The sequence below is a fragment of the Gopherus evgoodei genome, chromosome 8 (genome assembly GCF_007399415.2).
Source record: "Gopherus evgoodei ecotype Sinaloan lineage chromosome 8, rGopEvg1_v1.p, whole genome shotgun sequence".
NCBI lineage: Eukaryota > Metazoa > Chordata > Testudines > Testudinidae > Gopherus > Gopherus evgoodei.
In genome coordinates, this window is record NC_044329.1 from 3643365 (window position 1) to 3656087 (window position 12723).

The 12723-nt window shown below is 45.7% G+C and overlaps 1 protein-coding gene across 7 annotated transcripts in view; it reads right to left on the minus strand.

Annotated features, from left to right (window-relative positions):
• Positions 1-12723, minus strand: part of SGCD (sarcoglycan delta) — a 517054-nt gene that overhangs the window by 64419 nt on the left and 439912 nt on the right. For all 7 annotated transcript variants that reach the window (XM_030572951.1, XM_030572954.1, XM_030572948.1 and 4 more), the window contains one exon: positions 10979-11098. In XM_030572951.1, the coding sequence (XP_030428811.1) occupies positions 10979-11098 (120 nt within the window). The remainder of the gene's footprint in view (positions 1-10978; positions 11099-12723) is intronic.

Below are 12723 nucleotides of genomic sequence, written 5' to 3' on the forward strand. Positions count from 1 at the left end.
TGGCGGACAGTGTATTGATTTCTCATTGCATCCCTTTTTGCTTTGTTAAATGTGAGTTTTTTGCACCCTAGTGATGCAAAGAAAACACGTTAGAGCTTTGATAAGGCTCCAGTCACACAGCTTTGTCTGATGAACAAAGGAAATGAACACTATTTCCAGCCATAGTGCTGCCAAGGCTAAAATCTGTAATCTACACTTGCCATAAGGTTACATCAGTACCTTAATTTTTCTCTTTGTCCATTCGTCATCGCTCTGATGGCAGAATGTGGCTCTCACTCCAAGGTGACATTATTAGTACTACTTAATGTCCTGAAGAGCTCAGTCAGAACTGGACAGAAACTGAGAATGAGCATTGCAGGCTCACAGCTGCCTCCTAAAGAAGTGGTCTTCCACCATCTACAGCACAGTGCCTTGTTTTAATCAGACACAACCATTTTTAGAGCTAGCCACTGGAACTGCGGCCGGGATGCTTCATCTCAGGAATACACATGCACAATCATCTCTATTTCAGCACTGGGACTCAGATTTGCTATTTGTCCACACACACAGCATTTCAGTGGACATAATAGCGAGAGAACATGGTCCATTTCATTTTGACTCGTACCAGACTTGAAGCTTTGCCTCCAAGGGTGGGAAACCAGTGCGACTGCTCATAGTGCCATGCAGACTCCAGCCAAAAGCCGTTCTGAAAGCACAGTTACCACTGCAAAGGTTAATCGTAGAATATCAGGGTTGGAAGGGACCTCAGGAGAGTTAAGCAGAGGTCTTGACCCAAACATTTTAGATAGAAATAAACAGCCCTCAGAGAAGTGTACAAGATAAAAAATTACTATATCTCATAAGATTCTCCATCATTTTCCATCTCCGCCTGAAGGGTCCTGAGTTTATCATTTACCTCTACTACAAAAGTAACTGACAAGCGAATAACTCTGTGACTAGTATTCATAACAACTCAGCTGTACAATTATACTCACTCTGCTGTACAAATCTCAGCCAGCCCACTATGTAAAGGATATGCCAAGAATTTACTAAAAGTGCAACGTTAAAAGAATCAGGAAACTTTCTGGTTCTCTATCAGGCTTGGACAGTACTGTAGCACCTCCTTTGTTCCTCTCAGATCACGGCAACACAAGACCTACTGAAAATGTTTGAGGATGCAAAGCTGTTGAGACAGCTGGGATGGTTTACACAGAGATATTAGTTCATCGCATTCATATTAAATCATGTCCTCTTCCTGACCAAACTGAAAAGTGCTGAGGCCAATGCAAATTCCTTTTTCATCCTCTCTTGGGTAGTGACAGTCCAATATTTCTGAGCACAAGGTTGCAAATCCAAAACAGATTAAACCAAAAACAAACGTTTGGTTTCAAGTGATAGTTCTGTAAGGCCATTACACAGAGAGTTCTTTAACCATAGGCATGCTAGGTTATGTTGCTTTCCATTTGTATTGCTTATTGACTAAAACCTTTATGGTGTTAATACATTTCTCCTGTAAATAACAAAGTAGAAATGTGCTTTTGGAACAAACGATTACAGACCTATTAACAAATTGGTAATTACATTTCAGCATCTGAGACTCCACCTGCGTTACTAGACACATTAGTGAAATCAAACCTGCAGGAAAAACTGCTCCTAAGAACAATGTTCTCAAAATACAGAATGGTCCAGAAAGCAAGTGTAGTTAGCAACACCTCCAAATTCTGTATACTGGTGCTGCACTTCATGGTCCACATGGAATTTACCATGGGTCCCCCACTTAGGGCCACAGAAGGATGTGAGAACCGTAGAATCATTGCAGTTTTGCTACACAGACATGGCTACAGGAGAGGAGACAATGAGAGGGGTCAGCTCAGCTCCAAGGGGGCTCTGACTTTCTGGTGTGTAGGGATGTACTGTGGGCAGACTGAGAGTTGGGTTCCATCCCAACATAACCTCAGGAAAACACAGCCGCTTTAGCTGGGCTGTGCCATGAAGAGAGGGTTTGACACAGTGTTTAGAAGTAGTAGCAATAGTAACTATATTTTGGTAGTCACATTTGGGACTCCATTGACCTGGGGACAATCTCTGCCCTGGAACTCGTATGTTTTATACAATAGGAGTCTTATGCAAAGCCCACTGAAATAAAAGGAAACTCTAGATGCCTTATTAGTGATCTTTGTCAAACCACAAGAACCATCAAAATGTACAGTGACTATGTCCCACTGCACCTCATCCCGACTCCCACACATCTATATTGGCACTTCCTCTCCAATTCAAAACCAGAGACCAAAACAGCCAGTATACTGCATAAGCACACTCCATATTGTCTCGTTTTAAGATCATCGCAATTCAGCTGGATTTTCAGCAATAGTCAGTAAAAGAAAAACATCAATTCACTTTCCAGCATAATTATTAATCACCAGAGTTTGTTGGCAAGCTTTCCTGAAAACAAACTTTGAAATCTAACGTCCAAAAAGATGTCAAGGCCTTTGGGAGAACCGATTCTATCATGTCATCTGATGTTGTTTTAAAAGGCTAAATTAAGCATCTGACCACAGTTTAATTTCTGTAAAAACTCACACTAATTTAAATTGCTTTAGATTTAATTAAAAATGCTTTTGTATAGAGATAATAATGTAACTCTGGTAATTAGTATCAAGTGGCATCTAGAGGGCATATTTAAAAACTAATCTGGAGAATAAATAGGGCTAATTAACAGTTAGAATAATGCTGTATGATTATCCTTTGTTTATAAATGCTATAATGTTCAATGTGCTGCAAAACGAAATTGGTAATTAATGTCTATCAAAGTTATTTTTCAATATTCTTTTACTGAAGCATCTCTCAGATGCAACATTTTTTAGATTATCATAATTTGTTTTATTTCAAAGGGGGGGAAGGGGGATGTGAGACAGGGGAACTGATTACAGCACAATATGTGAATTTAGTTAGGGCCAGTTTGTTTCTCCTTCCACTGTTCAGAGTGTGAGAGTTTATCAGCCCTTGGGAGAGACCCAAATCAGCTACAGATTGTCTTTTTGGTGCATGGTGTAGGGGAGGATATAGGTAACCCTCAGCTGTCCTCCTCAGTGATTTCTGCCATATGGGACCCAACGAGGAGTGAAGTTCTACTCAGTGGGAATAACGGTGGCAGATTCTGCTTCTGATGACTGGATTGTGAAGCTAAGCCTTAGCCTGGTAGTAGAGAGGACGATCCAGTGGTTAGGGCACCAGCCCAGTAACCAGGTTAAATTGTCCACTCTGCCACAGACTCCCTGTGTGACCTTCGGCAAGTCACTTCATCTCACTGTGCCTTGGTTCCCCATTTGTAAAATGGGGTAACAGCCCTGCACAGCCTCAGGATAAATGAGGATAAATGCATTACAGATTGTGAGGTGCTCAAATATTATGGTAGTGAGGGCCATATAAATACCTAAGGCAAAGACAGACTAGAGCAGTGTATGGCTGGGCCATTCCAGGGAAGGAATGGTGGCTCAAGGAGATACACTTCCTTCATCGCTCCAGAAGGGTAGTAAGATATTTCTGGGCTATAGCAGCAACCAACTACTACTCCCCATCCTGGCACCAGCTAAGCTGTCCTGGCTGATGTGTTGGTGGGCCAGAACCAAGGTTCTGCCCATTCCCTGCTCCTCCTGCCTGTCCACCTGTTCTGAGCATGGGGCGCAGCAGGTGGGCAGCATCTCTGAGCCCTTCATACTTTAATACAAGGTCCAGGTGACCTAAGGGGGATGGTTTCTTATTTCCTTTTCACCTCTGTGCAGGCATGCACTCCAATCCACAATCTAGCCCTCAGTGGCGTGCAGTTCAGATACACTATCTTGCTGATGGAAAAAGGTGGTTGGTCCATTAAAAATGTTCCCCTGAAATTATGGGCCAGATTTTCAAATGAGCTCAGCTCTCATTTTGGCAACTAAATGAAGTAGTCAAAGCACTCAACAGCCAGCAGCTCTCATTGTTCTCAACAGGAGAGGGAACTCTCTCAAATAGAGAGGTTTCAAAAAAACGTTTGGGATTATTTAAAAAAATGAATAGTACTTTCTTTGGAGTAGTCCTGTTAAGTGTGAGAAATGGAACCAGGAGGAGGAGGGGAATGAATCTGGTCCTGTGTGTTTTGAAGGGTTTAAAAAGTCCATAAAATACAAGTAGCAGCTTTCGTTTTGTAATCTGCAAACACAAATTGTAGAAGTCCAAATACCACCTCAAATGCAACATATGCCCTCCTGGTACCTGTTATAAAGTTCTGTATTTCAGATCTTCGATTGGATTTTTAATGCTTTGCTAATACTGGAGATGTCTTTAAGAATTCAAAGCAGAAAGCCAGTCTCAAAAGAAAACACATCACTCTTGTCATTTTCAGCCTTAGCACTGTTTTTCAAAACCAACATGGAAGAAAGTACAAACGAAGACACTAATTATAAATAATAAGATTACGTGTTCAATAACTGCTGTGCTAACCTCTCCAAAACGACTTTCATGCCAGACTGCAGTCCTACACGTCCTGCAGTACCAAGGACATGTACAGCAACAAGAACATGTCAAGATTATTTACATAGAGTAGATAAGTGTCAACAGAGACACACCAACAGCCCCTGATATCTCACAGTAATTAGAGGACTTTGCCTCTACACAAGTTGGACTAGCTTCATGTAACGACCGGCGGCACTGGAACCCAGGCCTGCAGTGGTACCAGGTAACCAACATCCTCATGCTACCACTCAGTTGCTTCTGTAACCTGGCCACTTCCTGCCACTTGCAATTTGCAGAGGTTCCACACCACAGAAAGTCCCATCTCAAGTGATCCAACTGATAGTTGTCTTAGTGATCCCTGATTGGCTCCTTGATCCTATATAAGACCATGTGGCATAGCAGGATGTGTTCAGGCAACAGTGTGGATTCCTGCTTCTCTGCCTCTGAACTTCTGGTATTGACCTCAGCTCCAACTTGGATCCTGATTCCCAATCAACCCCCAGAATCCCAACACTGACCCTCGGCTTGATTCCTGATCCTGTCTCTTACTTTTGGTTTGACTCCTGACTCAGACTCTGGCTTTAACCCTCAGATTGACTCTTGACCCGGGTCCCACTTTGGACCTCAGCTTCAGTTCCTGGCTCCCAAGCTTCTGCCACTAGTTCTGCCTGTCTTTGCCCAGAGTCCTGACAATTTGCCTGGCCCTCCCAAAAACCTGTGGAGAAGGCTGGCTCTGGGGGGACATAGAAGCAGAGGGCCTCCCCTTATCCAGCATGTCCCAAAATATATTAGACACGCCTGAACAAGTTGACAGCCCCCAGGAATAACTTCAGACATTGCAAACACAAGAGGTGCAGCTGCTGTCTGAGAACCAGGCCCCGTCGATGCAGCTCACCTGGATACACAGCAGAAACGTTGCACGTGATGGGTGGTGAAGTGCACCACCGAGAACCGGGCAGCGTGAGAGCAGCGCACCTGTGTGTGGGACGAGAACACTGTGCTCCAGATGCACCTGGACCCCAGGCAAACAGTCCCCCTCCTGGAGCATTTCAACTGAAATTACCAAAAGTTTAGGGGGTTCCTCAACCAGCGTCGCCAGCTGTTCCTGCTCTGCTCCCGGTTCTACCCCACTGACCAGGCCAAAGTGGGACTCATAATTAGTCTCCTGATGACAGAGGCGCACTGGATTGGGCTTCACCCTGTTAGAACGACAGAGCCCAACACTATCAGACTGAGACACCTTCCTCCATGTCTTCAATGACTTCCATCAGGCTTTTTTGGCCAAAGCAGCCCTGCGAAAACCATGGCAAGGACCGGGAACAGCCCCCTCCAATGCCTCCCACTCTAAGTATCTCGTCTCCAATACAGAATGAATGGAAAAAAGCAGCCCAGCTCTACCAATTCTGGTGGGGAATTACATGAAGATGACAGCGATGAGCTAGCTCACGTGGAAGCCCCGACCAACCTAGAGCCTTCCTCAGCCGCACCATACGCATTGACAAAGACTGTGCGAGCGAAAGGAGGAAGGGGGTTGTGCTGCCCCCTAGCTGGCATTCCTCAATGCCCGTCTCCATTCCAGTCCCACAACCCATGCAAATCGACGCAGCCCATTGTCACGTGAACCGCAAGGAAAGGGAGCGCCACCAACACCACGGCTTCTGTTTCTACTGCTCTATCTGGCTATGCACCCACCGTCTCTCCTTCGAGGCTCTCACACCGAAAAAGTCAGGATATCACCAAGCCCAGTCCCAGTAAGGAGGGCTGGCTTGGGCAGGTCCCAGGGTATCCATCCTGCTGGCTGTCCCTACTTCTCACTGAAGCATGTCCAACGCACAGCAAGCCCAAACTGCATCACAAATCCCGATTTGCCTGCATGTCCCAGGGAAGCCCCAACAAATCCCTATGCATTGGTTGCTCATGATCTCCAGGGCCGAGGACAATTTTATAGATGTTGATATGGCACAGATGTTGGCTATCCCCATGCAGCAAAAACCAGCCATGTGGAGACTACAGATGGCTCGCTCCTGTCCTCGGGCTGGGGAACAGTGCCCCTGGAAGTTGTTATCCACACCATAGAGAAATCTTATGGTTCGGAGAGATCCACTTGGCCCACTTCCCCCCATGATGCTTGGTGTCTCGTGGCTGGCCACTCATGACCCACACCTCCTTTGGCATGAGTGGAAGGTCAGTTTCCACTCTGAATTCTGTGAGCCAGTTTGCTTGTGTGCACCACTGGATGAGTCCTGGTTTCAAAACACCACACTCTAGCTCAAGTCCAGGTCACCTGTACTTGGGCCCAGCACAGACCACTGTCAGGGGCTGATTCCTGCTCTTCCCACCGCCAAGTACCATGACTACATGGATGCTTTTGAGAAGAACGCAGATGGCCTACCAACACACCTCAACTAAGACCATCCGTCTGAGCTGCAATCTCGGACCAAGATACTGGTTCTTTTGCAAACTGGACTACCAGTGACTTGGCCCATCCCTGATCAGGCAAGTGATCAACCTTGGGACCGTTCTGCCCAGATCCTTCAGGGTACACCCAGTGTTCCACTTATCTCTACGGAAGCCAGATGTGGACAACCCGTTTGTGAACTGAATCCAACTGCTTTCCCACACCTGTAGTTCAGGTCCAGGGTCATGGTGAACATGCAGTCCATGAAATACTGGACCCTAAAATAAAACATGGCTCCCTCTTGTATCTTACTGACTGGGAAGGCAACGGTCCCAAGGAGCGATCCTGGGAGCCGGCGTCCCAGGTACATGCACCCAACTGCGTGGCAGCCTTCCATGCAGCCCAGCCAGACAAAACCAGCTTTGTGGGGGCACCCCGAAAAGATGAGGGTGAAGTAAGGATCACTGGGACTTGCACCTGGGTCAGCAGGGCTGATAGGTAACCAATATTCACATACTGCCACTCCCCTGTGACCTACAATCCTCAGAGGCTGCGGTAAGGGACTACTATGTTAAGTTCTGCCTCAAAAGTTCTGACTGCCAGTGGTCTTAGTGATCCCTGACAGGCCTCTAGAAGTGTCCAGGCAACAATGTGGATTCATAGAATCATAGAATATCAGGGTTGGAAGGAACCTCAGGAGATCATCTAGTCCAACCCCGTGCTCAAAGCAGGACCAATTCTCAGATAGATTTTTGCCCCAGATCCCTAAATGGCTCTCTCAAGGATTGAACTCACAACCCTGGGTTTAGCAGGCCAATGCTCAAACCACTGAGCTATCTCTCTCCTACTTAGCTGCCATGACTGTCCTGCTTCTCTGTCTTTGAACTCCTGGAATTGACCTTGGCTCTGACTTAGGTGGTGACTTCCATCGATCCTCGGAGCCCCAGCACTGATCCTGATCCCTGGTATTGACTCCCAGCCCAATTCTTGATTCTGTCTCTAGTTCTGTCCCTCGGCTTGACTCCCAACTCAGACTCCGACTTTGACCCTCTGCTTGACTCCAAAGCCAGCTCTGACCCCTGGCTTCTGCTCCTGACACTACTCCTGCCTATCTTCACCCAGGATCCTGACCTTCAGGTCCTGACAAGAATATTGGAAGGAATATGAACATACAGTGTAACATCTCCTGGTATGGTAAGCAGCGGTGGCAACCACTTTTTGAGACAGTTAGCTTATAGAAATGAAGGAGAAAAAAAACAAAGCCCAACACAAACTCTGAAAATGTTGTAGTTCAAGGTTACTGAAATACTGTACAGTATAACCTCAATTCTCCTGTCACAATATCTTTTCTTCTTTCATGTGTCTGCCTAAGCCTGATAAAACCTTGAGAGAGATTTTGCTGCAAACATAAATAAAAATGCACTCTAGCATTAGCAAGCTCCCCACTCCTTACGTTCCAGTGACTAAAATGAGGCATAAAATCAAACTGATATATCTAAAACTACTGCTGGTTCCTCCAGAGCAATTCAAGTAAATAATAGACAAATATTTTTCAAGCAATGTCATCTGAAAAGGAGTATTTGCAACCTGTGGAATACTTTTTATCAGCTAATTATCACTTTGTTTGACCAAGAAAAATGGTCTAAAATATCCTTCTACTCTGAGATCTCCAGGAGAATTCTTAGACTGATCATCTCCTGAATTCATGAGAATTGATTTGATCAAATGTCTCTGAAAAATGCAGTAGAGGATAGGAGTCTTGTGTTCAGAGCCTAGTTTTGTGGGATATATTCTACGGCTCTAAAACTGCACGTTTGCTTTAATCATCAATTTTTAAATTTTCTTATAAAAAAGACACACCATGAAGTCCAGAAAGCCTCAAATTACAAAATCCATATTTTATATATATATTCATTCCATACAGAAAGTAATAGATATAGATAGGTATATTACAGAGATATGTAGGTTGTTTTCAGGGCTGGTGCAAGGAAGTTTCGAGCCCTAGGCGAAACTTCCACCTAGAGCCCCCTCCAGCCCTGTGGCAGCTCCTCGTCCCCTCCTCTGCCCTGAGGCACCCCCCCCCGTGGCAACTCCGCCCCCCCAGAAGCAGTGCAGTACCTCCCCACCCCAGCTCACCTCTGCGTCCTCCTCGAGCACGCCGGCCCCTCTCTAATTCTCCTCCCCTCCCAGGCTTGCAGTGCCAAACAGCTGTTTGGTGCCGCAAGCCTGGAAGGCGGGAGAATTAGAGCAAGGGCGGCGTACTCAGGGAGGATGTGGAGCAGAGGTGAGCTGGGGTGGGGAGTCCTGTGTCAGCTCCTCTCCCTGTCCTGAGGCACCCCCGCGGCACCTCCTCACCCTAGCTCACCTCTGCTCCACATCCTCCCTGAGCATGCCACCCTCACTCTAATTCTCCTCCCAGGCTTGCGGCGCCAAACAGCTGATTAGCGCTGCAAGCCTGGAAGATGGGAGAAGTGCAGCAACGACTGCGCGCTCGGGGAGGAACTGCTGTAAAAAAAATTGGGGGCACCGCTTTTTGGCACCCTTAAATTTTGGTGCCCTAGGCAACCGCCTAGTTCGCCTTAATGGTAGCACCAGCCTTGGTCGTTTTATTTTTTAAACAAACACTTAAATGCTCTTTTTTCTCAATTAAAAACATCCTCCACCCAACACTCCTTTGCAAGTCTACGATAACCAAACAGCAAGCACCATACTGGAAGGCAACAGATATAGGCTCATAGACTCTAAGGTGAGAAGGGACCATCATGATCATTCCAGGCCACCGAACCTGCCTAACCTCTGGCTGAGTTACTGAAGTCTGCAAATCAAGATTTAACGACTTCAAGTTACAGAGAATCCACCATTTACACTAGTTTAAACCTGCAAGTGACCCAGGCCTCATGCTGCAGAGGAAGGTGAAAAACCTTCACGCTTCTAAAGGGGTTACGATATAGAACTACGAGAGAAAAATGTTGAAAAATTATTAAAAACACCTCAACTGTCTCTCTTTCACCTAACTGAAATAAACACAAAGGCTGTGCATACATTCCACCATGCGTACTCACAAGCTAATGCCAGTGTAAACTTTGACACAAGGACCTGGTGCAGGGAACTCTGGAGAGCAAGCTGATCCAGGCTGCAGTGGCATAAAGAGACAAACCCCTGGTTTATAGGGGAGGGGTTTTTCAGGACAAGCACAGCCCTCAAAATAAACGAAGCTGGTCAAAAAGGAGCAGCAGCAGAGGGATGCACCAATTCTGTGGCTTCAAACAGAGAATCCTGCCAGTAGGACTCCTATAGAGTCTGGTGAGAGTTCAAGTTACCCCGTTCTACCTTGAATTACTGAAGAACTCCAGGGGATGACAACAGTGAAGAGTCTGGCTGCCTGCCAAGGAGGTGAATCCCTTATTGGGTCTAGCAGATTAAGCCATGCCAAAAAAAAAAAGCTGTACCGGGCTCCAAGACACACCAAACTCTCATATGGATATTAAGGAAAAATTAGGGAATATAAGATAAAGGCTCATAGAATATCAAGGAAATTAGTAAGGAGACTAAAAATGCGATGTGGGCAGCAGTTCTTCTAAAAATCTTATTGCTTTAGAATGACTGTAGGGTTGGTGAAAGGGACCAGATCAACAGGACCGGAGCCCTCTATTTATTCCCAGGACAGTGACTGTGGCCGTGAAAGCTCCCCCACACTGCCCCATCGTCATCCTTCATCTTGGACCCAAAGGATTGAGCGGGTAATTCAGCCTCCAAAATCATCCAGTGTTTGGCCTCTCTGCTAAGACTGCCAAAACCAGTTATTTACTTCTCCAGTGAAACTGGATTGAAACCACCTGTAACTTATCATGAAGGCTAGCCAACAGCCATCAGATGGCAGCAATGGTCACCATCAGCTTGAGGCACACTGAAAGCAAAGATGTAGGTACAAGCAGTGAGTCCCATTACCAATCCCATGAGCAGCCCAGTCTCCCAAGGTCTGATCCAACAATTCCCACTGATGTCAACAAGAGTTTTGGTGTTGATTTCAAACCGAGCTCGACTAAACTCTTAGAAAACTTTCAGGAAGTTTAGATCAGTTTTAAAACAGTTGATTTGTCTAAGAGCTGTTACCTAAAACTCTCAGTCTCTCTGCTCCCACGACCACTTCGTTGTCATCTGCAGAAAACAGTAATTTTCCAGAGAGGGATTTCACCTCGAATTTTTGGCTGTGTGCTTCCACTGCTTGGGGACCTAGAATGGGAGAAAAGATTTAGCCCATGTTTTCTGAAGAAAATCATACGGTACTTTTATGAATGCAATAAACTGATTGTTGAGATTATCCCAGTAACTCTGCATGTATGATCGACAATTTGATAGACCACAGGGAGATTTCTCCTCTTAAGAGTGTGACTTGTCCTTAGGAAAGGGTAATAACATGATGTTTAACCCGCCCTTTCAAAATTACCATGATTTCTTCCTACGCCTTAATGAACGTTTGCTGACATTACAAAACCACCAAGCAACTTGTCACAACTGGGAGTTTCTGCTAAAGAAAGACCCAGGCATGAAATAACAGAGAATGTTATCAGCTCTGATTTAAGTGCATTGGCACAGCTGTACCAGGTACCAAGATTTTTGCAAGGCGCGAGTGTATGAAAAGGAGGAAAGGAAGGAGGTCCAACATCTGCCCTTTCTTTGCTTGGCTCTCACTTCCATGTAAATCAAATTTACCCTGAATAAACTGATGCTGGTATCTGACATGCTCCAATCCAAAAGGAATATAAAAATCAGGGACAAGTGCTTCATTCTGAACTGTAGACTAATGGCCTGTTCCACTGAAATCAACAGGGGCAGATGAGGTACAGAACTAAGTCTGCTCCTGAGAAGTGATGAGCATTTTCAAATGAGCATCCTTCAGGATGAGGCCCCAGGTGACTGGCTTTCAAGCGTGTACAAGACAAAATGAAGGGCAGTCACCTTTAACATTTCAGAAAGTTTTATATGCATAATGCTTCCCCAGTATTTAGCTCTTATCTTAATCCTACTGCTGTTTCTTGATACGCTCTGCATCTAATGCTGAAAAGTCTCTGGTAATGCTTTTTGTTCCAAAGCCTGACAAACATTCCCTGCCCTCGTGGCCATTCTGTGCTGGTCTGTGGCTCAGCAGTGCAAAGAGCTGACCCTTCTGCTACCTGACCTGGACTTGACTTGTAAAAATCACCACTTCACATTCCTCTCCTACCTATCCCACGCCACGCACAACAAAACCTCATGGATTTGCCACTGCTCATGGCAGATGATCAGACCCAAATGTTTCTCTCGCTGTCTCCCTGACTGGTCTCACTTCTCAGAAGATGGGATCACAGTGGGATCACAGTTGCTTGCCCATGCAGTTGTGTGTACTAGCATTTATGCACGCCAGTGCTGCCTGAGCACACAAACTCTTGATTATGTGCACAATGGTAGGCACAGAAGGTAGAAACTGTTTAATTCTGTGGGAACACTAAAGGATCCTGCAAACTATTTTGAGAAAATCTCAATTTTTGGCAGCTTTTAGGCTCAAATTTCTCTCTCTACCTACCCACAACTGCAATGTGCTCAATATGGGACTACATCTTAAGATCACTTGGAAACTGACTGGTGCAGAATGCAGCACCCCTGCTTGCTAATCAGAGTGTTACACTGAGATCTCACATCATCAGCTTTCCATGAGCTGGCAGCCTGGGAGTTCTCTGTGTGGAGTTCCCGATGTTGGTTTTAACTGGTAAAGCCCTATGTGGAAACCGGTTCCCTGAGAAGACAGCCTCACTCTGCACGCCACTCCACCTCAGCTGAGATCAGCAGAGTTGCTTAAACTGGAAATCCCTCAATTTAAA